This window comes from Melopsittacus undulatus, chromosome 1 (assembly GCF_012275295.1).
Source record: "Melopsittacus undulatus isolate bMelUnd1 chromosome 1, bMelUnd1.mat.Z, whole genome shotgun sequence".
Lineage (NCBI taxonomy): Eukaryota > Metazoa > Chordata > Aves > Psittaciformes > Psittaculidae > Melopsittacus > Melopsittacus undulatus.
In genome coordinates this window covers 71,101,266-71,126,310 of record NC_047527.1, presented here as the reverse complement: position 1 = coordinate 71,126,310, position 25,045 = coordinate 71,101,266, and the positions used below count along the sequence as shown (strand labels likewise).

General features: G+C 41.4%; 1 protein-coding gene across 1 annotated transcript in view; it reads left to right on the top strand.

The window, feature by feature from the left end:
• The window catches only part of IKZF1 (IKAROS family zinc finger 1), a 67,264-nt gene that overhangs the window by 24,504 nt on the left and 17,715 nt on the right, over nucleotides 1-25,045 (top strand). The window contains exons 4-5 of the mRNA XM_034068554.1: nucleotides 21,501-21,560; nucleotides 23,672-23,932. Coding sequence (XP_033924445.1) covers nucleotides 21,501-21,560; nucleotides 23,672-23,932 — 321 coding nt within the window. The remainder of the gene's footprint in view (nucleotides 1-21,500; nucleotides 21,561-23,671; nucleotides 23,933-25,045) is intronic.

Sequence of the window (25,045 nt, the reverse complement as noted above, 5' to 3'; positions counted from 1 at the left end):
GGACCACCTGCTTCTACAAAGGCTCCATTTTGGAACAAGCTGCTGGCTTGATTTTGTTCAGCATGTCCTCACATTTCTGTAATTTCAACTCCTGCTTTGGTGCTTCCCCCCTGAGAGAGGAGAGGTTTTTGGCTGCACAGGACCTGCAGTGATGTTCTTCCATCAGGTGTGAGCTTCCCAGGTTCTGTCCATTTGCAAAATGTGCAAACATATTAAGACTGTGGCTGTATCCCCAAATTAGAGGTTTGCAGGGAAGGGCTTCCAGCATGGTAGTGCCCTTTATGCTAAAGAGTGAGAAACAGAAGGAGCTTCATTTTGGAACTCTAGTCCTGAAGCCAGAAGCGAATACCACTCATTGCAGCAGGATAGAGATTTGCCCCTGAACCCTTCTGATTGAGCTCACTAGGTGAGGTTTCCTGAAGCTTTTGAAGATGATTTCTCCAGAAAATGTTTTGCTCCATGTGCAGCAGCTAGGTATGCCACAGCAGCCAGTGCAGGCTAACCCTCAGCATGTTATTTATGGTGAAGAAGTGTGACCACAGCAAGCTGATAACTTGTGAAGGTGGATCAGCCAGCACCTCAGAATTATGGCCTCCAGAGACAGCTTGCTGGAAACTCTGTCCTGCATCATCTAAGGTCCTCCCTGAACAAGCAAGTCAACAGAGCAGCAGCCCCAAAGCAGGTTAGATCTTCAATGTGAGACACTTTGTGCTGCTCCCTCCGCCCACAGTAAATGAATTCTGAGTTATAAAGATACACGTGCAGGGTATGTAGTAGAGTGATGCATTTGGTGTGTGATTCTTTAGAATTGTTTTTTGAAAGAAAAAAGAAGTTAGGATAGCATCTAGTTCTTGTATCTATTGCAGTTTAGGGATGTGTTTTCCAGAAGCATTTAGGTGTCTAAGTTATAGGCATGAGAAGAAATCCCAAGAAGGAGTCTATCATCCCATCATCAGCCATAGTAACAGCACAGGCACCAAATAGGACTTTTGGAAGTAACTCCTACTCCTTTGATGTAAATAAGATTTCAACCTTGGCATGCAAAAATCCTTACCTAAAAATGGGATTCAGAAAGCCATTGAAGGTTTGCAGAGAATTAGTAAATGCAGAGTGAGAACAGAATTACTCTTGATTTCCAACCAAAACAGGGCTGATCCAAAAGGAAAACTTAAGATCCATGCTTTACTCTGGTTTTCACCTTCCATTTCCCCTGTAACTAAGTTCTAGACTATCTTATGGAACAACGTAAAAACTAGCTGGCTCCCTGACACCTCCTTAAAAAAATATAATAATAAAATCAATTGAGAGCTTTAAAAGGAATTAATAATTCCTTCATATTGCAGAGGGTATCTGCACATGATTTTGCTCTCCCTGCTGATTAAGTAACGTAACAGAAATGTTTAATGCAATGGAAAGGTGGGTTTTAACTAAAGTTGGTGACACTTCCAGCTTCTGTTGCAATTAATAGAAGAGGAAATATTCATTCTCCATATTTCATCATTTAAAAGCATCCTGTATTTGTAAGAAGCTGTGATCACGATCAGCCAACATCCCCACTATGGATTTGAACTTTCTAAATCTTTGGTGATTTTTGTGTTTTGGTTTTTGTCTGAGCTAAGAGCTTTGCACTCTGAATTTTTAATAACAGTTTGTGGGGTTTTTTTCAGAGAGAGATCTGTCCCTTCCCATTGACAGTGCTGTGCATCTCAGCAATATATGGACTGAATTATTAAGCCTGTTTTTTCCTGCTGTGAATCTGTGTTGCAATGCTCGGAAGTGGTGGCAGTGGTTGGTGTTGAGGCGGGATGGTTTCATTAGCAGCTAAATGGTGACCACCAGCTAGGGAACACTGCTGTTTCTGCACCTTTTTTGCACTGCATCTGGGCTTTGGAGGTATCTTTCCAGGTCTTTCCAGATGAGAATTTATTTTTGAGTGAGAACCACACATGCACATATAAAATTCACTATGAAAAATTTACTTGCCTCATTGTAGGGTAGACTGAGACCCACTGCTTTTTTCTTGTGCTCAGATTTGCAAAGGGAAAGAAACACCTATGTGGCCAAGAAAAGTGTCAAATAGCCCATGTCCCATCCCTATCCTGACCCCGAGCTCGCTGTATTTACAATTCAGGCTGCAAATTCCTCTGTCTCTCCTAAGCAGAGCACCCCTCCTGGTTTCCCCAGGCAGAAGCCATGAGTGAAGAGATGAGAACATCCCTTCCACACTGACATGGTGCTTTCCCAAATTGGGATCTGTTCTTTTTGCTCCCAGAATCCAAATAATTTTGTAACTGGCACCTCCCATCACTGGACATTGGAGGGGAGGTGGGGAAGCCCTGATGGCCAGCATGGTCACTGGGACTTTTTTTGCTGCAGGTGTGGACCTACAACAATTTGTTTAGAAGTCAAACAGGGAACTAGGCTTTTCTGGGGAGGGGTTGAACTTCCTTCCCATTTGTCCACATAATGGCAAGTAGAAATAAAAATGAGAAATTATAACTGTGCTAGTAAGATACTTCAATAGCTTTGGAGCCCAGCACTCGGAAAAGATGGGGAAGGAATAACGGTAATGACGCATTACCTCTGGTGTAGCAACACATTTGTTCAACCTTACCACCATATTGTTAGTAGAGCCTAGTAAAATTGGTATCCTATCACAGGCTTATTGTGGTGTTAAGTAGGTTTTTTTTTTCTCCATGCAAAACAATCTAGGGAAGTCTGATACTGCTTATTACTGTAATTACACATTAATAAGTTTGTACATTCACTGTACAGTGTAAGCATTGCTAATAATCTTTCCTGTGTGCCATGCAAGAGACTGATATATACAATGCATGATTTAGCCCTCAGTATTAAGGAGACAGTGTAAAAATATTTTTCATTTCTAAAACTTTTTGTAATTAATTTCTGCTTCTTAATACTCTCTTTGAAGTTTCAAATGGCAACGTGTTTTCCAGCCAAGAGGAGCCATTTATGCTATGTTCTCTCTTTTACATGTGTAAATGTACACACATACACACATCTACATACAAAATATGTCTGTTAGCACACATAAAATTATATGGCTGCAAAATCAAATTCCTCTGTGTAAAAAAAAAAAAACTAAAAACCAGCACATGTATGGAAAAAAGCATTTTTATTGAAAGTTGAGCTCTTCTCCCTTTTAAGAGGGAAAGACCTTTCAAGTATACACTCTGCAAAATAAACTGTCATTTAGATTTTTTTTTTAAACCTAAAAGAGGAAAAGGTTAGTTCCTGCTAATTTGTCTGTATCCATGTAAGAAACCTAAGTGTAAATTCCATTTGGGAAGTGGGCAGCAGCTGAGAAAGATCTGCTTGTCCCCATTGTGGTTTTTGCAGTCTGTGTAGAGCTGCTGGGCTGAGGCTGCTGTGAAGGCAGATGGGGTTATGGTACTAGAATGACCACAAGGAGCTCATGAAGACAGGGGTTGCTGAGGAAAGGAGAGAGAGACATGCACCCTCTCTCAATCCTTCCGGCTGGTGTTTGTCATCTGAAGCAGTGCCCTGGAAAGACACTTCTACCTACTGCTGCTGGCTCTGCAGGGAAGGGTTGCATGGGCTTTTGGATCCTCCCCTGCAGTTCATAAATGCTGTTCCTTCCAGCATTCACATGATTTGCTTATTTTTTTACAGTGTTATTCAGGTAAAGTCTGTAATGGAGAGCGAGAGTTACACTGATGAAGCGTTTCTTTCCAAAACATTCCTTCACAGTCCTGTACCAAATTTAGGATTGCATAGTGGAGCTTTGGAGGATATCTAGTCCTCACAGCAGAATGATAAATAGCTGACCTATTGAAATAACCTAATGAAATATAGTATCTTATATCTCTCACTTGAGATACAAGTTTCCACTGAAAACAGTTTCATCTCTAACTCAGTAACTTTCTTAGAGATGTTTCAGTAGGTGAGTGAACAATTGCAAAAACATGATTACAGGAATCACTTTTACCCTGAACCCCGAGAGTGATATTTAGGGAATCTTCTTATGCGCACCTTGGGGGGAGCTACAGGTGGGTGTGAAATATATCCCCTCACAAAGACCAGGCTAGTTGAGCAAAATGCAGTCCCTAACCTTTGTGTGCAAGGACTGCTCTTTGCTGTGTAATGGTGGTGTTTTCCCCCATCTTTTTTTACCCTCAGTAAGACAGAGCACAAATAGTTTTACTAGTTGCATACTTCCTGAGAACACAGCGATCCACACATTCTGGGCTGTGGGTTGTGTTTTTCACGTTCAGGCATAGGATGGGAGTTCATCAGATAGCAATGAGGAGCTCTAGCAAATAGCACATTTGCATCAGCAGAAACAAATTTCACAAGACTTGCTGGGAAGGTTTGCCGCAGTGTGTCACAGTCCTGCACTACCAACAGCCACTGCACATTCATTCGATACAAAAGATGACAACAGAGAATGAAACTTTCAACGTTCTGTTCTACAAACACTTGAGAAGTACATTACCCCAAAGGAGTGAGCCTGTGGCCAACATGGTGCCTTTCAGGTAAAGGAATTTGAAGCTGTGGATGAGCAGTGCTTCATTTGTCCTAGTGGTAAGGAGAGATCTCAGCACTGCACTGATGCAAGTGACAGTCCTGGTATCTAACAGTTTCCAAGAGTCCAAAGGCCTGTCAACAGGATACTGGGATCACTGAGATTTGAAAGCCTGATGTGCTCAGAAATGTTCATATAGCACAATGCTGTTGTCTTGTGTTGTACAAGGCAGAAACAACTGTCCTTGAGATGCTGTCCTCCAAATGAGCAAAGCGTCGTTTGCCAGTCCCATATCTTTGCCTCTGGTTGTTGACCAGTTTACCAGGTAAAGGTTAACTTTTCTGAAGACAAAATCTGCACATCTGCTGCAGCCTCTCACAAACCTGACTGGCCATTACCTTGTTCAGCCCATATAGCTCTAACTGTATTTCTGGATATACGTGTTCCTAAGTGGTGGAGTTAGCAGTATTTCATTTCCCTTCTTGACCTCACTATACTACACAGTGCAGGATGGCCACAGCACAGATATTAAAGTTTACTTTGGCTAATAATAAATGGCAACTTCTGTAGAGCTGCTTTGCATTTTAATGGAGAAGATTTTTTACCCTTTCCTTTTGCTTCACTCTTAGACCAGCCACACTGTCTGGGTGTTAGTATGAAATTTCAGCACTTTATGAATCCTGAACTGGGTAGTACTGATGCACTATCTCCGGCTTGGTAGGGACAGGGAGTTGCAACTTAGTAGTACATGGGAAAGTAGAAGGATTCCTAATTTGTAATAGCATATCAGGACATATATCTGGGTATTTCTCCATTTAGAATCCTTTGCATTTGGTAAAAATGCAATGCAATGTCTGTTCCTTTTCAATATTTGAAAAGCAATTTAAATATAATCTGTGCAGATGCTTTAAAAAGAGACAAAAGGATTCCTCCAAGTAAAAGGCACTTACACTGTCTAGGACACACGACTAGGAGCAGAGAGGAAGTCTGACAGAAACTTTGCCTGCTAGACACTTTCAAATTTTGTGGAGTGGAAATTTAACAGATATGTGAGATTGAATAGATGTGTTTGAATGCAAGTAGGGATGTAAAATAGGATGCAGGTGTATACATTTATGGAGGTTGATATTCATTTATTAGCATTCACTAACTGATTCCACAATATAATTTAGCAAGGTTTATGACAAAATCACTTTTCTTACCTACATATGTGATATATTTTGCTAAAGAAGACAGCTTTATAATTTTGTCCTTTAATGTCTGTGTTCTCCATGGTCTTAGAGTTAGAAACGTCAACTGATGCACCTTTCTGTGCTTTTTCACAATTTGACTCTCTCTGTGGAGAGAAGGACTTGGGGGTGTTTGTCAATGAGAAAATGAACATGAGCCAGCTTCAGTGTGCACTCGCAGCCCAGAAAGGCAACTGTATCTTGGGCTGCATCAAAAGGAGCGTGACCAGCAGGTCAAAGGAGGTGATCCTGCCCCTCTACTCTGCTCTGCTCTTGTGAGACCTCACTTGGAGTATTGTGTGCAGTTCTGGTGTCCTCAACATAAAAAGGACAAGGAAATGTTGAAACAAGTCCAGAGGAGGGCCACGAGGATGATCAGGGGACTGGAGCACCTCCCCTATGAAGACAGGCTGAGAAAGATGGGGCTGTTCAGCCTGGAGAAGGCTTCATGGAGACCTCATAGCAGCCTTCCAATATCTGAAGGGGGTTTATAAGGATGCTGGGGAGGGACTCTTCATTAGGAACTGTAGTGATAGGACAAGGGGTAATGGATTAAAACTTAAACAGTGGAAGGTTAGACTGGATATAAGGAAGAAGTTCTTTACTGTAAGGGTGGTGAGGCACTGGAATGGGTTACCCAGGGAGGCTGTGAATGCTCCATCCCTGGCAGTGTTCAAGGCCAGGTTGGACAGAGCCTTGGATGACTTGGTTTAGTGCGAGGTGTCCCTGCCCATGGCAGGGGGGTTGGAACTAGATGATCTTAAGGTCCTTTCCAACCCTTACTATTCTATGATTCTATGAAATATTCCATAAATGCTGAAAGGGCAGGAAATGCCAATGCTGATAGCCTGAACAGATCACCAACCCTTATGGAAGGCCAAGTTTTGATCATTCTCTGAATGTGTGGTACCAGTTTTCATAGCACAGATCTTGTTTTAGTTGCATATAATTGCTTGTCCATATTAGCTCTTACTATTTATCTAAGACTGGGAATGGGATTGAATTAAGCTTTGGATGTTTCTACTGCCATTTCTCTCCAATGATTTTGTTGTTTTATGTAATATATGTTGTGGCACAGGGTTCCAGGAAAAAGAACAGAGCTCTGTTGCTCTAGAAACTGCACAAACACCAACAGCACGTACCAAAGTGTTTACAATCTAATTAAGATTATATGTGACTGATTAATTAAGCCTTACAAGTCCAATATATATATATATATTACATATATTTATTCTAATATAAGTAATTGAAGGACTTGATGATGGTACATGAAGGAATAAAATAAGTATTGGCAGTGAATGATTAGATCATTTGGGGCACCAGGAAATAATTTCGTGACTTCTAATTAGTCTAGATCTTAGTACAGAGGAGCAATCCACTGTATTGCTTGGACATCTGGAAAAAGGGGAGAGCTGATTTCCAGCTCCATGCCTGATACGTACCAGCAGGAGTCCTGGATCATGCCAGTGCAATGAGTGTAATTACAGCTTAGTGTCAGTGTGACAGAGCACTGCATGAGGCTGGTGCTGGGAGAGTGGGCAGATGAGGATTAAGTTGGGATATAAACCCAAATTTCAGGTGGTCAAATCCATACTCTTGGCCAAGCCTTTCTCTTTGCTGAGATGTTTCTGAAGATCCTTTGCATTACAGAAAAATAAATACTCTAGAAATTTGGGTTTGGAGTGAGATTTCACACTTCATAACTGAACATGTAAGTGCTGTGAATCTGAACTGGAGATGACACAGTTTTCAGAATTAAGTCATTTCCTACAGAAAGGTACAGGCTGAGCCCCTCTCTTGTTTCCTTTCTCAGACCACTGAGAACTTCTTCTATGCTGGCTACAATAAGGCAGGAAATTAAAATCTGGTTTGGATATTTTAAACAGCTTATGCTTTATTTTCTTGAGGTATTTGTCTTTGGGATTTTTGCATCTCTATTGAAACAGAGTGGTAGCATGGGAAACGGCTGAGGAAAAATATCATTCCTCTCCTGCTTCTGCATCATTAGTCCAGGGAAGAAAAAGCCTACTTTTTTACCTTGAAGAAAAGAGAACTGACTAAGGGCTCCAAGCACTTGATATGTGGTATTTTATGGGTGTAACCAAGATTTATTAGGCTGGACAATAATTCTACCTTTATATAATTCTGTAGGACACATCCCAGATAAGGGTAGCATTTTCACAAATATCTAAGTGATGCAGCCTCTCAGGCTATGACTGCTTCCTGCTCCATGGTCCCTAGTCATCTTCTGTGGAAATATGGGTCACATGTCAGGAGGGTGACCAGTGCAACGGTCAGAATCTGGCCTCATGTGTTAGGACCCTTGGGACACTTGTACCCAGTTGTAGGAATCACTCTAGACAGCAGCATAGCTTTTTAGTTTCCCTGTTAAAAAAAGTATTATCCCCATTAAAAAAGAATTGTAAAACGTGCAGATAGGGAAGTAAGGGCACATGATGGATTAAGTGCCTTTCCCATAGCCACACAGGAAGTCTGTGGCTCAGCTAGGAATTGAACCTAGCTTTCCACTATCTGAATCCAGTACCCTGTCCCTCTTTGAGGCCATACAATTTTGTTGTTACTGAATTCCCTACAGGCTGAAGCAGAAGGCTACTGCTTGTGAAAAAGAGCATTGTTAAAAAATGAGTATTATCTGTAATGGGTGAGAAACCGAGAATAGTTCTGGACCAAGTGTTGCCCATTTCTATTGCTGTTTAATGTTCTCTTTTTTCCAAGTTTACATCAGCATAAAAATCCCCTTGTGGTATTGCTCCTTAACCAAGCAAACTACTCCTGCCTTTCCTTATGGCTACAGTTGCATTACAGGACAATGCTTAGCTATTTCCAGCTGTCCTGGTTCAACAATAAGTGACATTATGACTGGCTTGACAGGAAAATGATCATATTTCTGCCTCTTTTGCTTGACATGCCTCATCCAAATCAAATAGAAAAATTATGTCCATTTTCTGTGAAAAGCACTCATAGCTAAGTTTTCTCTTACAGTACTCACTTGATTTGACACAGCATTGTTTCTTGAACCACTACATTCCTGTTTTTTGTCTTTGCAAATGCTGAACTAAATCAAGAGGGACTTCACTGAAGTTTAAAACAGACTAGAACTAGCAAAGCCAGAAGGCAGGTCATGTCCCTCAAACCCCAAAGAGGCATCAACCCTTCTCTGTAATAGGTAGGACATGTCAAGCTAGGCAAAACCTTCACAATGGTTATAGTCCATCCCACATACAAGGTATTAACCAGCTTGGTCACGCTGCCTTCCATAGAAAAATAATATCATGTGTAAACTATGCCACTGTGATGTAGAGGTATTGGTGCTGTATCTGTAGGGAAGTGGAACAGCAGCCACAGGTGTACATGTAGTACAAGTCTGCAACAGTCATAACATCTAAGGGACTGTTGCCATTTGCAAGAGGAAACTGCTAACTCGTTCCTACGCAGGTATAGTCATTTCTTCTAGGTCCCACTCATCCCAAAATGTGGGACAGAGGAGAGACATTAACTTCAGCTGAAGAAGTGAACACTGATCAAGTGACCCAGAAAATATTTCCTAATCCACAGATAAATGGTAGGAAAAATAGCTGAACCTCTTGATGTTCTCTGTGCAAAAGTGTTTCAAAGAAAATGAAGCCTCACTAGTCCCCATTTCATATCACCTTCTGGCAGCCTCCTTTGTGGGGGAATAGCCTCAAATGGTTTTCAAGGAGCTCTTCCAACAGGGTAGCTTTCATGCGATGATGAACAAATAATTATACCACAGTACACTTTTGTGTAATGCTCTTCATCTACATGTGGGATTTCACCACTATCTTCCTGAGAAACTACGAAATTCAGTTAGCCACCAGATAAGGTAAAGACTGGAGTTTAACTCGAAAGGGATGCATAACTATCAGAATTGAGATATTCATAGATGGTCAATTCTCAAGTTTTTACTTTCTAGGCAGGCTTTTATCAGACAAATTCTTGCTGAAAAGTCAGAGAAATCGGACAGTGTAAAAATCTGGGTCCTGCACTGTTCTTAAAGAAGTTTATCTTCTGCTTTCTATCTCTTTTGCCTGCAAATAGAGAAGAGAAAATTCTTCATGTGAATCTCAAACATTTTCTGCTTTGTCCAAGTTTCGTTCTGAACAAGCAGGACAGAATGGTACATGATCTCAGTGGAAGGACTTCCTAAGCTGTCTCTTCCATCCGCTGGCAGCCAGGCAGAATTGCCAGTTAGGCAATCCCTACTCTGCTTTAGCCAATTTCCTTCTGTACTATTCCATCACTCTGTCCTCTGTGGCTGCCTTCAGCAAATAAGGCTATTGCCTAATCAACCCTTCTCACCCTGTGGCTAGGCATTTTGAGGCCTTTTCTTCATGTTTGATTTCCCTCTTTTCTATCTGGGAGTGATTTGAGGAGTTCCTCCTCTGGGTTGGTATGAAGACAGGGGAGAGGGAGGGAAGGTTGGTTCAAATGTGGTGAAGTCCAGCAGCACACAGAGCACAACAGTTGGTAGGTGGGAAGGGGAACACAGGTCAAGCAGGTGAAAGTCAGAGAGGACTGCTGCAGAGGCAGAAAAGGCTAAGCATATATATTTTTTGTTTGTTTAAATTTAGTTTTTCTTCTACTAAGCCACCAAGTATAATTCCTGGTCTGTGCTTCCCTTTCTGTCACTTCTCCATAATTCTTAGTATTTCAGTTGGGCTGCTGTCTCTTGGCTGCTTCCTCTTTTCCTGCTTTCCTATATTTCATTATTTGCCCTTCTTCCTCTTCAAGTGCTTTTACAACAGAGTGAGGAGGATGTGGAAACTAGTTACAATATGACACACAAACTGCAGTGTCACAACTGCAGCTCTTTGGTTTCACCTCCAGGATTGAGGAGAAGCAGGGCAGGGTGGAGAAGAAGGGCTGGGAGGCTGAGGGAAAGAAGGGAGAGATTTACAAACAGGGAAGCAAAATGACAGAAAGTCACAAGGTTTCCAGCTCAGGAATTTGGGATAATTGTTTAAGATAATCCCAAACTGAAACATCACTGTGTCCTTGAATGCAAAGGAGAGATGGCAGTCTGTGCCAGCCTAAGGGTCTCCCACAATTCTGCTGTCACGGAGAAGATACAGCTCCTTCTACAAGATATGCTTGTAGAGGCATGATAGCTGAGGATGCTAGGTTCATGATATGAGCTAGGCATGCACGGTGTACAGCTTGTAGCATCACCCTTTCAAAAACAGAAAAAAGAATAAAATAATAAAAATTCAACAGAAAAATCATTCTTAGTGCCATGTCTGTGTAAACTTTTGGAAGATGCCATGGATGGAAAAGAGGACATGCTGTAGCTTTCTTGAGATATCAGGCAGCTGGGAAAACTTGCTCCCATAGACACTGCTTCTACTACTTCCTAGGGCACCCATTAATTAGAGGTGTTATTTCCCTTCCCTTAATTTCTTCTTTTTTTCCTTTTTTCTTTTTTTTCTTTTTTTTTTCTTCTTCTTTTCTTCTTTTCCCTAGGGTCTCATACAAGTCTTTCAATGCAGTTGATTTAAATATACATCATAGCAACTGGTATAGCACTTGCTCCAGACTTCTAGACCATGACAGATGCTAAGGAGATAAACAACTGTGGGTTGGGAGGAAATGGGTAATATGTCCAGACTGCTCTGTGTGTTTGTGGAAGGAGTTAGAGGAACAGTAGATAGAGGTTTCCTGTTAAGCTGGACAAGGGGGAAGCTGTGATGTTTCTCAGCTATGGCTGTAATTGGACTCAAGTTCAACAGCATTTTCAGTGTGGATTTACTGCTTCTCCACATTCCATGAAAAGCTCAGGTTGTCTCAAAAATCTGTATACCACTAAAAGTCAAAGAGACAGAAGTTCTCAAACTGTTTAGATACTTCAAAATTGCTCTTCACTGCCACACAGTCTCTTGCAATCTGTGGGGTATTGCAGCAGAACAAGGGTTTGATAGTCTTCCCCTGCTGCAGACTGGAAAGCAATGCGTGAGCCAGCTCTGAGCTTTGAAATCAGAATATGCTAATCCATGTCCTTTTTGTTAACTGCTTCTCCACTATCAACGTATAGGTTATAGCAAAAAGAGCTTGTAAGGAGCTAGCAAATGCCTGCCTGCACATGCATACTAAACAGAGGATGGTTCTGATTTTCAGAGGTGACTGGATGCCCAGAATTCAGATATGGAGCTTGAGAGAGTGGTCTGATTTCTCAGTGGTCAGGCTGATCTCTTTTCTCACAATCTACTTTGATTAGTGCCCGAAGCTGGAGAGCCCCAAAATGTCAGTTGCTTTTGTTAAAATCTTTTAATTTTTTTGTTGATAGACAAATGTTAAAATAATTGGTAGGCATATTGAAATGAGTGGAAGGGGTTAGAGAAATTCAAGCAGTATTTGAATGTTGGTTAGACCATATTAAATTATTCTGTTCTTATTAGAGAACTTGAGCCAGAAATGAAAAATTTGATAGAATGATTTCTGTGGCCTGCATTATTATTACTCTTGTCCATAATAGTCAGTTCTTGGCTACTTAGCATGATTTAATCTAGAGTGGTGCTATTGGAAACCATTTAATTCAACTGCTATTATTTTGAAAGCATTTTCTATTGAAGCTCTGCCAGCAACATGTTGGCTTGGGTGCTTTGTTGATGTATCTATGTTAAGAAAACGGTTGTCCTTTGATGTAAGATAGTGATACTCAGCATGGTGATTGTGACTGAAGATTGTGATCTTGACAGTTTCTATACAGTTTCAAATTTCAGATTACTCGTTCAAGAGAGCAGTAAAATAATTTTAAACCACCCTCTTACATTCACCAGCTTTAAAAGCATTGAAGATTTCTTCAAAGTTTGAGGAAGCTGTTCCTGAGTGGATGACATATTGGCCTTTCTCTGGAGGCACCAGAAATGCAGCTAAACCTCAACTTTGAGGTCTCTTCTGTGGCATGACTCCTTTATGATTTTGGAGATACCCTTCAGGACAGGAATAGGGACTCATAAATTCAGTAGTTTCAAATCACATATGAGGTGTGTTTGCAGAGCTAGGAAGTTCAGCTAGGATCATATTTGAAAAATCATGGCAGTCAGGTGAAGTTCCCAATGACTGGGAAAAGGGAAATATAACCCCCATTTTCAAGAAGGGGAAAATGGATGACCCAGGGAATTACAGACCAGTCAGTCTCACCTCTGTGCCTGGCAAAATCTTGCAGCAGATTCTCCTGGAAGGCATGCTAGGGCACATGAAAAACAACAAGGTGCTTGGTGACAGCCAGCATGGCTTCACTAAGGGGAAATCCTGCCTGACCAATCTGATGGACTTCTATGATGGGGCTACGGAACTGATGGACAAGGGTAGAGCAGCTGATGTCATCTACTTGGACTTGTGAAAAGCGTTGGACACTGTCCCACATGACATCCTTGTCTCTAAATTGGAGTGTCATCAATTTGATAGGTGGACCACTCACTGGATAAAGAACTGGCTGGATGGCCGCACACAAAGAGTTGTGGTCAATGGTTCAATGTCCGGCTGGAGACCAGTAATGAGTGGTGTCCCTCAGGAACTGGTTGGGACTGGTCTTGTTTAACATCTTTGTCGGTGACATGGACAGTGGGATTGAGTGTGCCCTCAGCAAGTTTGCCGATGACACCAAGCTGTGTGGTTCTGTTGATACGCTGGAGGGAAGGAATGCCATTCAGAGGGACCTTGACACATTTGTGAGGTGGGCTGATGCCAACCTCATGAAGTTTAACCATGACAAGTGCAAGGTCCTAGACCTGGGTCGGAGCAATCCCGGGCACAGCCACAGGTTGGGCAGAGAAGAGAATCAGAGCAGCCCTGAGGAGAAGGGCTTGGGGGTGTTTGTCAATGAGAAAATGAACATGAGCTGGCAGTGTGTGCTTATAGCCCAGAAAGGCAACTGTATCTTGGGCTGCATCAAAAGGAGTGTGACCAGCAGGTCAAAGGAGGTGATCCTGCCCCTCTACTCTACGCTTGTGAGACCTCACTTGGAGTATTGTGTGCAGTTCTGGTGTCCTCAACATAAAAAGGACATAGAACTGTTGGAACAAGTCCAGAGGAGGGCCACGAGGATGATCAGGGGACTGGAGCACCTCCCCTATGAAGACAGGCTGAGAAAGATGAGTCTGTTCAGCCTGGAGAACAGAAGGCTGCGTGGAGACCTCATAGCAGCCTTCCAGTGTCTGAAGGGGGTTTATAAGGGTGCTGGGGAGGGACTATTCATTAGGCACTATAGTGATAGGACAAGGGGTAATGGATTAAAACTTAAACAGTGGAATGTTAGATTGGATATAAGGAAGAAGTTCTTTACTGTGAGGGTGGTGAGGCACTGGAATGGGTTGCCCAGGGAGGCTGTGAATGCTCCATCCCTGGCAGTGTTCAAGGCAAGGTTGGACAGAGCCTTGGGTGACCTGGTTTAGTGTGAGGTGTCCCTGCCCATGGCAGGGGGGTTGGAACTTGATGATCTTAAGGTCCTTTCCAACCCTTACTATTCTATGATTCTATGATGCTGTTCCTCATGTAATATCTTTCACATGTAGAAAACTCTTTATCCTGAACTTGTGTCATTTTTCTCCACATCTTTCTGAGAACCTGTTTGGGTTTTTTTTTTTTTTTACAATCTCTCCTTCTTATTGAGCCAGGTGCAGCAGAAAACTGATGAAATCTAGGGTTTTCTCTTTGCATTGTGGTCAAAGGAGTATACAACTCTGCAATTGCTGGATGCCTTATGTGTCCTACATTAGGGATGACTACTCATAGTGCTAATGTGGTTAAAGCTGGATTCTCTTCAGGAAGGGCAAGGAGAGCTTCTTTTTCCTGAGGTGGACTGAGTTTGAAGACTTTCAGAATCATCAAGATCTCTGAGTGTCTGAGAGTCTCCCAGCACCATTTGGGGTTTCTTGCTATTTCAGCACAGAGGACTGATTGCCTGATGGGAACCCTGGTTCCTTTAGCAAAGCATTAGCTGCAATATGTGATGAGAAAGAACTAATTTTGTCCTGACATCTTTCTCCTCACAAACTATCTGGTATGTCCACATTCAGAAAAAAATCTTTAGGATTTGTGTAGAACAATTTATGCCTCTTCCCCAGAAGAAGTAGGTTAGGTTTTCCTTTCACTGGACTGCAATCGAGTAAACAGCAGTTTACATTGCAAAACTTTCTGGCAATATTTCTACAGCCCAAAAAGAAAAAAAATCAATAGCATGGAATTAATACTTCTAGAAGAATAATTGAGCCCTCAGCATTAACAGATCTAAAGCAGCGTACCTCATGATTACCTTCTTTGCACAGTACTAAGAAAGGTCATCTACTTTATCATTCATAAAGCAGTAACTACATTTGATATGCTTTAGTCTAAAATAAACTTTCAGTATCCCTGGGTTTTTTTTTTCCTTGTCTGGTGACGGGGACACAGATGCTGTTGCTCTGCAAATTTGTTTCCTGAGTAGGCAAGATAGTAAAATTGTCATAAAGTATTCCCTCAAGTTTTGAAATGGCTAAGATCCTCTCCATTTCATTATCTGACCTGTTCTTGAAAGAGGAGACTGACAATGCACAGCCTTGGCACAGCACCCATAGGCACCTCCCCAAACCTAAACACAGCTGTTTAGTTTAATTTTAGATCCACTGACCCTTTAACAGCTGGGGAACTAAGGACACTTGTGTAAAATAGTGCTCAAAACGTCATTAAACAGTCCCTGGTGAAAGTCCCCATGTCTGTCTCACTGACAATGAAGGCACAGCACATTGAGTGCTCACATGGGTGAACTTGCAAGGGCCTGATCCTCAGACAGCCTAGCTCTGTGCCACTTCAGGGACAAAATTAAAGATGTTCAAGCAGTTCACTGAGCTGGAGGAGGAAGAGGGGAAGGTTTACAAGAGCTAACTTTGCATTCAGGGCAAGGGAAATTTAGGTGATCTGAAGCAATATACAAACCAGTTCATCTTCCTGCCTGTCCCAGTGTCCCCCCTCCCCTGCACTGGCTATATGACAAGCCTAGGAGCTGTCCTCCCCTTCCTACCACAGACCCGAAGACACTTCACTGCTCCCAAGTAGCAGCTTTCTTCTGTGGGGTTATAATTGCTGTCTTTAGCTAGTACAGTTCTGACCAATTCTCCCTATATGAGTTCAGATTTTACAATCTGAAAGCCTTAGTCAAACAGGCTTAGAATTCCCTCTCTACTACAGTAGAGAGATGAACTATAGCTCGCATCTTTTGTGCGTAACTGATCATCTTAACTTTGTAGCTGTGCTTCACTCACATTTCTGCACTTGCTAAGCCCTATCCTTTGGCTGGGAATCCCCACAGTATCCTTCAGGTTTGCAGCAGGGTAAGGACAATTCCAGCCATGACAGCATTGCTTCATGTAAGAACCTTCCTGTCTCTCCCATCTCTGAGGAGCTTCTTTGTTCTCCCTGTTAAATCTCAACTTAGTCACTCCTCTTCTCCAAAACGTTAACCTTTGCAGGTGCACATTCTTTTGTGTTCTCCCAGGCTGACATGTGCAACTGCCACTAGCTAAAATTGTATCGCATTAGTTAAGGATGAGTTAACAACCATGAACATCAACAAAGCATGCTGTGTGGAAGGGTTAGAGAAGGGGGATGCTTTATAAATGTTATAGTATAGCTGAGGCTGTTCTTCTGTTAGGTAACTGTTGTTGTGTGGGAAAGAGCATAAGTCACATGTTTGTGCCTATAGCCGGAGAACACAGATTCACAGGTGCCAGGCTCAGCACGCACCATGTGTATCCACACAGATATATCTGTGTGAGCTCAGAACGTTTTCATATAGAGTAGTTTTTACCTCACTGTTTTGTATTGTTACTTGAGGTTACTTTGCTTTTTCAAAATTTCTTGCTAAATGCCCTTTTGCTACTTCCTCATTGTCTAATGCCCACATAAAAAACTGTCTAATCAAAACAGAAGCGACAAATACACTGAGGATGAGAAGCTCAGTTATTGCCATCATTTGTCAGAAAAGCTTTCTCTCCAGTTTGAAAATCTTCCCAGCTTACTTCTCAAAACAGAAAAGTGTCAAGAAAGTCTGTTACTGGCAAGCCTGCAGCAGTTCCCTTAGCTTCTCTACCATGCAGCCAGTAAAGACACAGAGCACTTTATATAGAGGAAGCATGGGTTACACATACATGTGGAACTTGAGAAATAGGTTTAGCATGGCTTTTCTTGATAATGCTCTTTCTCTTGCCTTTAAAACTTAACTTTAGTCATAATTCAGATTATAAACATCAAGCAGCCAGGTAGTTTACAGTCCTTTGGAAAAAAATCATCTCGAACCCAGTGCAAAATGTACCAGTAAGTAGCACAACAAAGACAGTAAATATGAACTAGATCAGCCTTTTGGCTTGGTTACAGATCATTTCCTGATGAAACACAAATTCAGAAATATACATGAAAAGCACTTTGCTTCAAGTGTGCAAGGGTCTTAAACCTGCCTGTTTTTACTGGTGCGTTAGAAGATTCCCATAAGTAGTAACTAACAGAATGTTATCGGCAGTCTGCACCATGAAGCAAATGCTGTTTGTACCTGGAGAGGACAGACATACTTTGTTGGTTGCTTTGTTTGCTTGTTTGCATTCCCTACGGTTTTATCTCACAGCAGCCCCCAGAACACCATGCTGATGTATTCTGCACAGCTCCCTGCTCCCTGCCCCTTGAAGCCGAGTTGTGCATGCCGACGGGTGCTGGCACTGGCACACCGGGCACCTCCTGCATACCGGCTTGGCACTGCCCGAGGCAGCAGGGCACCCAGCAGTGGGAGGAAATGGCAGTCGCGGGTGATGACATGGGTGGAGCTCCTCACACCGCTTGTCCCTTGGGAGATAGCTTATCTGGGGACGCCTGTGTTTCTGGAATAATATGTATTTGATTGAAAGCCAGAATTAGAGTAGGGAAGAAATTGACTGCCCAGGGCTGATTGCCACGTGGAGTCAAAGGAGGCAGCACGGACGCCACAGCGGGGATCTCCTTATCCGTCGGCACCAGTCTGCTCCTCTTGCAGGTGTGCCCCCACAGTTCTTGCTACGACTCTTCTTTCTGTTATTTTTGTTTCCCTTCAAAAAGCCAGCTGAGAGCCTCTCGTTAAGGAGCTTTCATTTTTATCTGCTGCCCACTCTCCACCATGTTGCAGCTCATAGTAAACACTGCAGTTCTCTCAAGCAAAACTGTGAAATGCCAGCGCCACTTCCCTGGGCTGCCTTTGCAGCCTCAGCCATCTACTTCCTGCTGTGCTACTGGTCTCTCTGTCCTGCGATCCAGTGAGTGCTGGGTCCTTTCAGACCAGAAGCCCTACAAAGCAGCTTGCTCAACATGGGGTGCATACAGCCCCTTTTTTATTGATGTGTTTCCTTTCATCCGTAGCAGTTCAGTTGCATTGTACGCTCTAACTTTTTAGGCAGTTCTGAGCTGCCTCTAACTTTCAGCATTTTGCACATGCAGACATCACAGATGCTTGGTTACTGGGCAATACAGTGCTATATGTAGAAAGGAGAGGGCAAAACTGTTGTTTTTAAGTACAGTTAGATGCATCTGCTTTTTCTATGGCTAAGTTTGCATCAGTTGCACCTATATCGTGTCTTCTGAATTTTACTGAAGGGCTGAAACCATTGCATAATTAATTATGGCTTCTCTGCTCAGATCTTTTGTTGGCCTTTTACATCCACATGATTCTTCATGTCACTTCAGAAGCTCATAAGGGAAAGATACTATTAATGGAAACATAATTTAAGTTAAAGCGTTGGTCTTTTTTGTTGTCAAGCCTACCCAGTGAATACTGACTCCTTAAATATTCTGTTGACAAAATACTTGCTTATTTCTGAGAATGGCATGCTCTTACGTGGTAAGAACACAGGTGATGCCACGGTAAACAACTAGGATGTAAAAAGAAAAGTGGGAAAGTGGATTTCAGGTCATAAAAAAGTGCTAGAGTTTGGTACTCTGTAACAAAGCAGAACAGAAGTTATGTCTTACATCAGAAATAACAGGTAGAATTGCTGGCAATATTGTGTTTTCTGGGGTTTGCATCTATGTAAAGAGAAAGAGATTCTGGCTGCTTTTGTTGACACATATTGACATGCTGAGGTGATTTAGTTTGGCCTGAGAGGGTTTTCTGCATCTTGTTCTGCCTTTTTTGCAACATTTTCTCTGATTTGTAGTGTTAAGAGTTTTCTCCTCCACACCATAACAGTGCTTATGCACTGTCAAATCAGCCAGTATTGTTGCAACTTCATCTGTCTGCTGCTTGAATAGTTACAATGCCTTTATACAAAACTCTTGTTGGACTTTAAAGCTACCATTTAGACATCAACTAATATCAGCAAAACACTTCTGACTTGTCTTGGAATAACAGCAGCAGCAAAATTCCCACTGGAGAAGAATATGACTTGGGAGGTGAATGCCCCCTTCCAAATGGGATTTTGTCCATTTAAACCTGTACCAGTGCCAAAGTCTTCCAAAAACAAAATGATTTTACATCTGGGAGGAAGTCCCATAAGAGATGGTAAACTGGCAATGGATTGAAAGCAAGTTACTAATTCTTCATTTGCCTTTTTTTCCCAGCTGCCTGTTTCTCTGCCCTTTAAAAGCCACCATCCACATCCTCTTTCCCAGGAGGTCCATTCGGTTTCTCCTTTCTCCCCACTACCAACTCTTTGACTCATTGCAAAATGCCTCCCTTCCTTCTCCGCATTGCTCAACACTTTCTAGGGAAGTCTCCTCTCCCTCCATCCTGCCTTCCCGACTGTCCCAGCCTGCATCCTGTGCTGAGCCAGCTACACTCCTCTTCAGTGATAGATCATATCTCCCCTTTCCCCTTTGACATGACTTTGTTTTTATTTTTTCCAAAGATTTGCACAAAACACCTTTAACCATAGGATACAGAGCAGTCTTTGTAAAGTTATTTTCAAATGCTCTTCAGAAAACCCTGACTAAAGCTCCCAGTAGATCTCAGAGAGTAGGAGAGACCCACCCAGTGCCCTGCTTTTGGGTAACTTTTCCACACTCTGAGTAGGTAAAAAGGGAGCAGGGGAAAGCTGTCAGTTCAATGACACTGGTGCATGCCACACTCCTTGCACAAATAAAAGGGTTTGTATTGAACTCCCTTGAATTTCACTGATACGTACAAAGAAAGTAAAATACAGAGTCTTTTAAGGTCCTCTCCAACCAAACTGAAGTAATTTAATTAATGTGTAATTTCTTAATGGTGTTGCAAGAGCCAGTGAGAAATTATTACCCTTAATTGTCATAGAGCTAACTAATATCTGCATGCATGTGTATGGATGTGCACACAAATTATTTCTACAAACGCTATATCAAGTAACTGTTTGAGAAACCTGTACAAATGCTGAGTATTTTTTTGATCAGTGCATCTGAAAAGCCTGTTTCCCAGGTATTTGTCACATCAGCAGTGCTCCAAGAGTGATTTTCCCCTCTATAGCAAGGGAGGGCCAGGAACCTCTCTCACAAAAGAAACAGAAAACACTGTTGATTTTATTTTCAGCCTAAATCCACACAAAAAAGAAAAGTATAGCCTGCCTTCCCATTCCTCATTCAGATTTAATAGAAGTCCTTAGTGTTTTTACTGGACTGATGTCTTTCTACTGTTGTGTTTCCTACATCAGTGGGGCTTTTTTCACTAGTTTTCATCTGGAAAACAGGTTTGCAAAAAGTGCTGAGTTTGACCATGAAGAGATTTTATTTGTTAATTAGACCTATAAAATCTCCATGAGGGCCCAGGGTGAGGCAGGTGGCCCCACTATCCAGCAGCTTTCACTGGCAAAGTGAGCCCCACACCTGGGCACAGTCCCTGTCATAAGCTGCACTGCTGAATGGATGTCCTTGTAAGGTCATCCTGGATGCTTGGCTTCATCTGCGTGGGGGCATTCATTGAGCAGCACAGCTATGGCAGTCCAGGAGCATAGCTGCAGAAAGCTTTAGTAAAGATTGACTGAATCAATATCCCTATCACTGCTCATGTCAAGGAGTGAACTCCATCATTACTTGTATCAGTGTGCCCCATGGCATGTTAATTTGCACATGGCTAGTCATAAAATGTAGCATATAGTGTGTCTGTGCAGCTACTTTTCTGTAGATACACTATGAGGACAAGCCTTAAAAATGCAAACAAAAATATGTCAATATATACAACAGTATATATACATATTTAAAACTGAACTCCTTCTTCTTCTGTTGCATAAGACCAGCCAGCATGAGCAGAAAACAATACAATTTCAGATTTATAAGTGCAGTGACTAGAAACAAGGGTGTAGAAAGAAGAGATCTCTGGCACACAAAGCAGGCAGTTGGCAAGAGGAAGCTTGCACTGTGGGGGCCTGCAGTCTCCCTGGGATCGGGAGAAGGCTGTGTTAGGTGCTCCCCTCCTGTTGACCCTTTCAAGACACTTCAGTAAAAGTTCTTCTTGACTTCAGCAAGAGTTAACCTGTGAGTGAGGGGAATACCCAAGAGAGGTTATGAAATTATAAAACACAATAAAACTTGTTGCATGCTTTGGAAGTAAAGGGCATTTTTACAAATGGGAGTCACTCTGAGCAGGTCAGGATTCCCTTGCCAACTGTCCTGCTGTTGTTCCTGCTTCATCCTAAATTGCTTGTGTTGCTTCTATGATGATAGCTCTTTCTCCTAGGTATTTCTCTTATAGCAATAATGCCATCTTCTTTTACATTTGCTGATAGCAGTACCACAAACCAGCATCCTGTTTGCCTTCTTTATTGCAGCTGTATACGGGGCAGAAGGCTTTAGGGACTTTCATGCAATAATTCCCAAATCTTTTTCCCGTAAGTATATTGCAAACTCAGCTCACTACAGAGCATTTCTGACTTCTATAATTTTTGTTTGTGTCATTTCACTTCTCATTAATGTACTGCATATGCTACCTTTTTTGTTTTTGTAAATCTGTCTGCACACACTACCAAAGAAAGAGCTTCAGCAGTCTGATTTCTTTGCTTTGTTCATATGTATTGTTTAAATTTAAGACAAAGCCTACTTCAAAAGCCACATTCTCCAGATCCCTGGCAGGCAAGGAGTCTGTAAATGTTTTGTGTAAATATATTTACATTCAAATTATTATGATTATTATTATTAAAAATAAAACAATGGGGTGTGAATTATGTAAAACCTGTCATGTGCTCAAGCCACATGGTTAAATTGCTTCCATTTGCCATGGTGAAAACAGCAGTACGGGGTTGTAGTCCACCAAATTTGCAGAGTAGTGTAGGTCACTTCTCTTTAGCCAGTCATGCCCCCTTTGTAGAACACTGTTTGGTCACTGATTTTTTTTTTCCCCCATAGCTCTAAATTACTCCTCTTTTTAAAGGAAAACTTGCTATTTATGGTGTGCACTCATTCTGTCTTGCATATGTTTTCTGTTAAAAATACACTATATGAAAAATCTTTAAGATGCTGCTTAGACTGGTAAACTTTATAGAATATGCCCAGTTAGGCAGTGTTAAGAAGTGCGAACACCTTTGCACTCATCCTATTTCCCAGTAGGATTTTGAGTCTGACACTTTTGTCTGTCACATCCCTGCAATCCTCCTGGGATACCTGGGACGTTGTAGGATGTAGCAGAGAACAGTTTGTTAAACCTTTCATTTTCAAATGAATGTCAAGGTTTTTCACATTTTGAGGTAATACTGTCCATAGCTTAGTTATGTCACTGGTACACCACCACTTATCAATAAGGCTACCGTGAAACTACTGTTCCACAAAAGGAAAAGCCCTAATCTTTTTTGGGTGAAACAGACCTCACATATACTCACCTAGGCACTAAAGTGAATGCTCTCCTTTTTCAGATGGGGTGAAGGAAGAGCTTTTTTCACTGAAAGGAAACTGAGGTTTGGGGCAGTGAAATGAAGAACTAATTTTTCACCCCAAATTGTAACAATAGAAAAGATGGAAATAACTATAAAGATGATTTATTCTACACAAAATGTCATACAGTCCTGTGGAGAGAAGAGGAATGAATACTGGCGTTAATTGATCTGAATCTTGGCCCTTTTCCATAACACTTAGGTTTGCTCTGCTCATATCAGACCAAATTTACTAATTTACACTAACAAATGTAGTGAAGCTATGTCAAATTTATACCTGAATTCTTCTAACTTCAAGCAGTTGTCACGTATGGGATTATAACACAAAGGACTTATCCAATAGAGTCAAAACAGTTCTGTCACCCACCTTTGTTGATTTGACTGTTTTTTTACTAGTAGCTCGTGGCTGTAGAGATTCTCTTCTCTCATTCAGTGATCCTAATCCTGCTGTCCTGAAAGCACAATTATCACTCCTATAATTTCCTGTAATGCTAGTTCCTGCTCTTAAATTCTTCATTCTATCCTTCCCCACCCTGGTTTCCTGATCAGTGCTTGTACTGCTCACTTTCCCATTGTCCTTGTTTACCCCGTAGAACTGCAAGCCAAATATTTGGGTTCAGTATAACCCTCGGGATCTTCCTGCCAAGTGGAGAATGTTGCATTTTCAGTTAATTTTCATCCATTTTCTTTGATGAGTTACTTACTTTCACAATTGTTTTGGACAAATCCATGTAAATTGGATTCATTTAAAGTTCAATTCCAATTATCCTGAATTGTCAAAGTGAACATTACAAATGCAAATCTCTCAAAGTGATCTAAGAACAGACTTGTAATGTTGTTTGGGTTCCCAGTTCCCTGGGTGCCTTGTATTTGTCTCACTGATACTCACTGTTCATTTCTTCATGTGTTACAAACTCATCATATTGCCCACGGAAATGTAGTCATGTTTGTAGCTTTTGTTATTTAGGTATATTGTACATGCTATTTGCAAGTTATCTCCTTTGATGTGATTGTTTCTTTGCCACCATATGTATTCTGTGACAAAACTGAGTGGCATCCTCTATTGTTTTTTTCAGCCGGTAATATTAAAATAGAGACTCAGAGTGATGAAGAGAATGGGCGTGCCTGTGAAATGAATGGGGAAGAATGTGCGGAGGATTTACGAATGCTTGATACCTCTGGAGAGAAAATGAATGGCTCACACAATGGCCCAGGCAGCAAGGCTATGTCAGGAGTTGGAGGCATTCGACTTCCTAACGGAAAGCTAAAATGTGATATCTGTGGGATAATTTGCATCGGTCCTAATGTGCTCATGGTTCACAAACGAAGCCACACTGGTAAGGCCTGCCATAGTTTTCCTTTAGTCGGCAAGAACTGGCCACATTTTAGGAACTAAGACTTATTTTCTGTATCACGCACATGTACCCTCTTGTAAGATAATGTAGCGTCGGTAGGCATTTGAAACTCAGTTATTTTGTTATATCATTTCAGACAGCACAGGAATTGAAATTTCTTTTTTGACAGAATTTCATCTGTTGGGCTAGAAATTGTCTGTTTGGTTTGAAGCTACATGAAAAGTCAAATTAAAAATAAAAAAAATGTTTCTAAGATATTTTAAATAATTGCCAAAGAAAAACTCATTTGTGGCTAACTCTGAAATTGACCCAGTTCTTATGTTTCTAACAATGCAATAAAACTCATTATGGATCAGTGATTATGATTTGGAAAAATAAGTGTTAAGGGAACTATACTGACAGCAAAAAAATGAATTAACTTTATGTCAAATGTTTCATTAAGTAAGACCAAGTACTGCCACTGGTCAAATCTGGACTAAAGGGTTTCTTTCCACTGGGACACTAAAAGAGACATGTAAAGATTATATTCTCCATATGGATGGCTTTTCATTATCAGTTCTTCGAATCTTGTTGCCATAATTTTCTAATTCTAACTAGTCCTAAAGAATGCAAAAAATGAAGAGGCTGATACAAATGAAGAAGTAAAGATGAGGGTAAGTCTCATCTTACATGATATAAGCCATCTGAAAATCAGGCTTCCAATATAAAATTTAAGGTCATTCCTAGTCAAAGGAGAACTGAACTGTACTGTTGTGTTACACAAGTTACTTTGAATATAAATAAGCAAAGTATTTGGCATTTTTGCATGAATATTCAAATGAGAGGGATTTTTAAAATATCTTTAAGGTGAGGATAACCTGTCAGATGGTTAGATTCCACTGAAATAGTCCACTAGTGAACACAAAAATACTTTCTTCCCCTGAATCCCCTCAGTCACGCTTAACTGATTTCCCCAGAATGACTAAGGGATGAGATTAGCAGATTGTTTTCAGAGTAACTGAGAGGATCCACAAAAAGATCCTGAACATTGTCTGCCCCCTCCAGTGCTGTCTGTTGTAACTGTGGCTATTCAAGCTCTGGAAGGATGTGATGTGT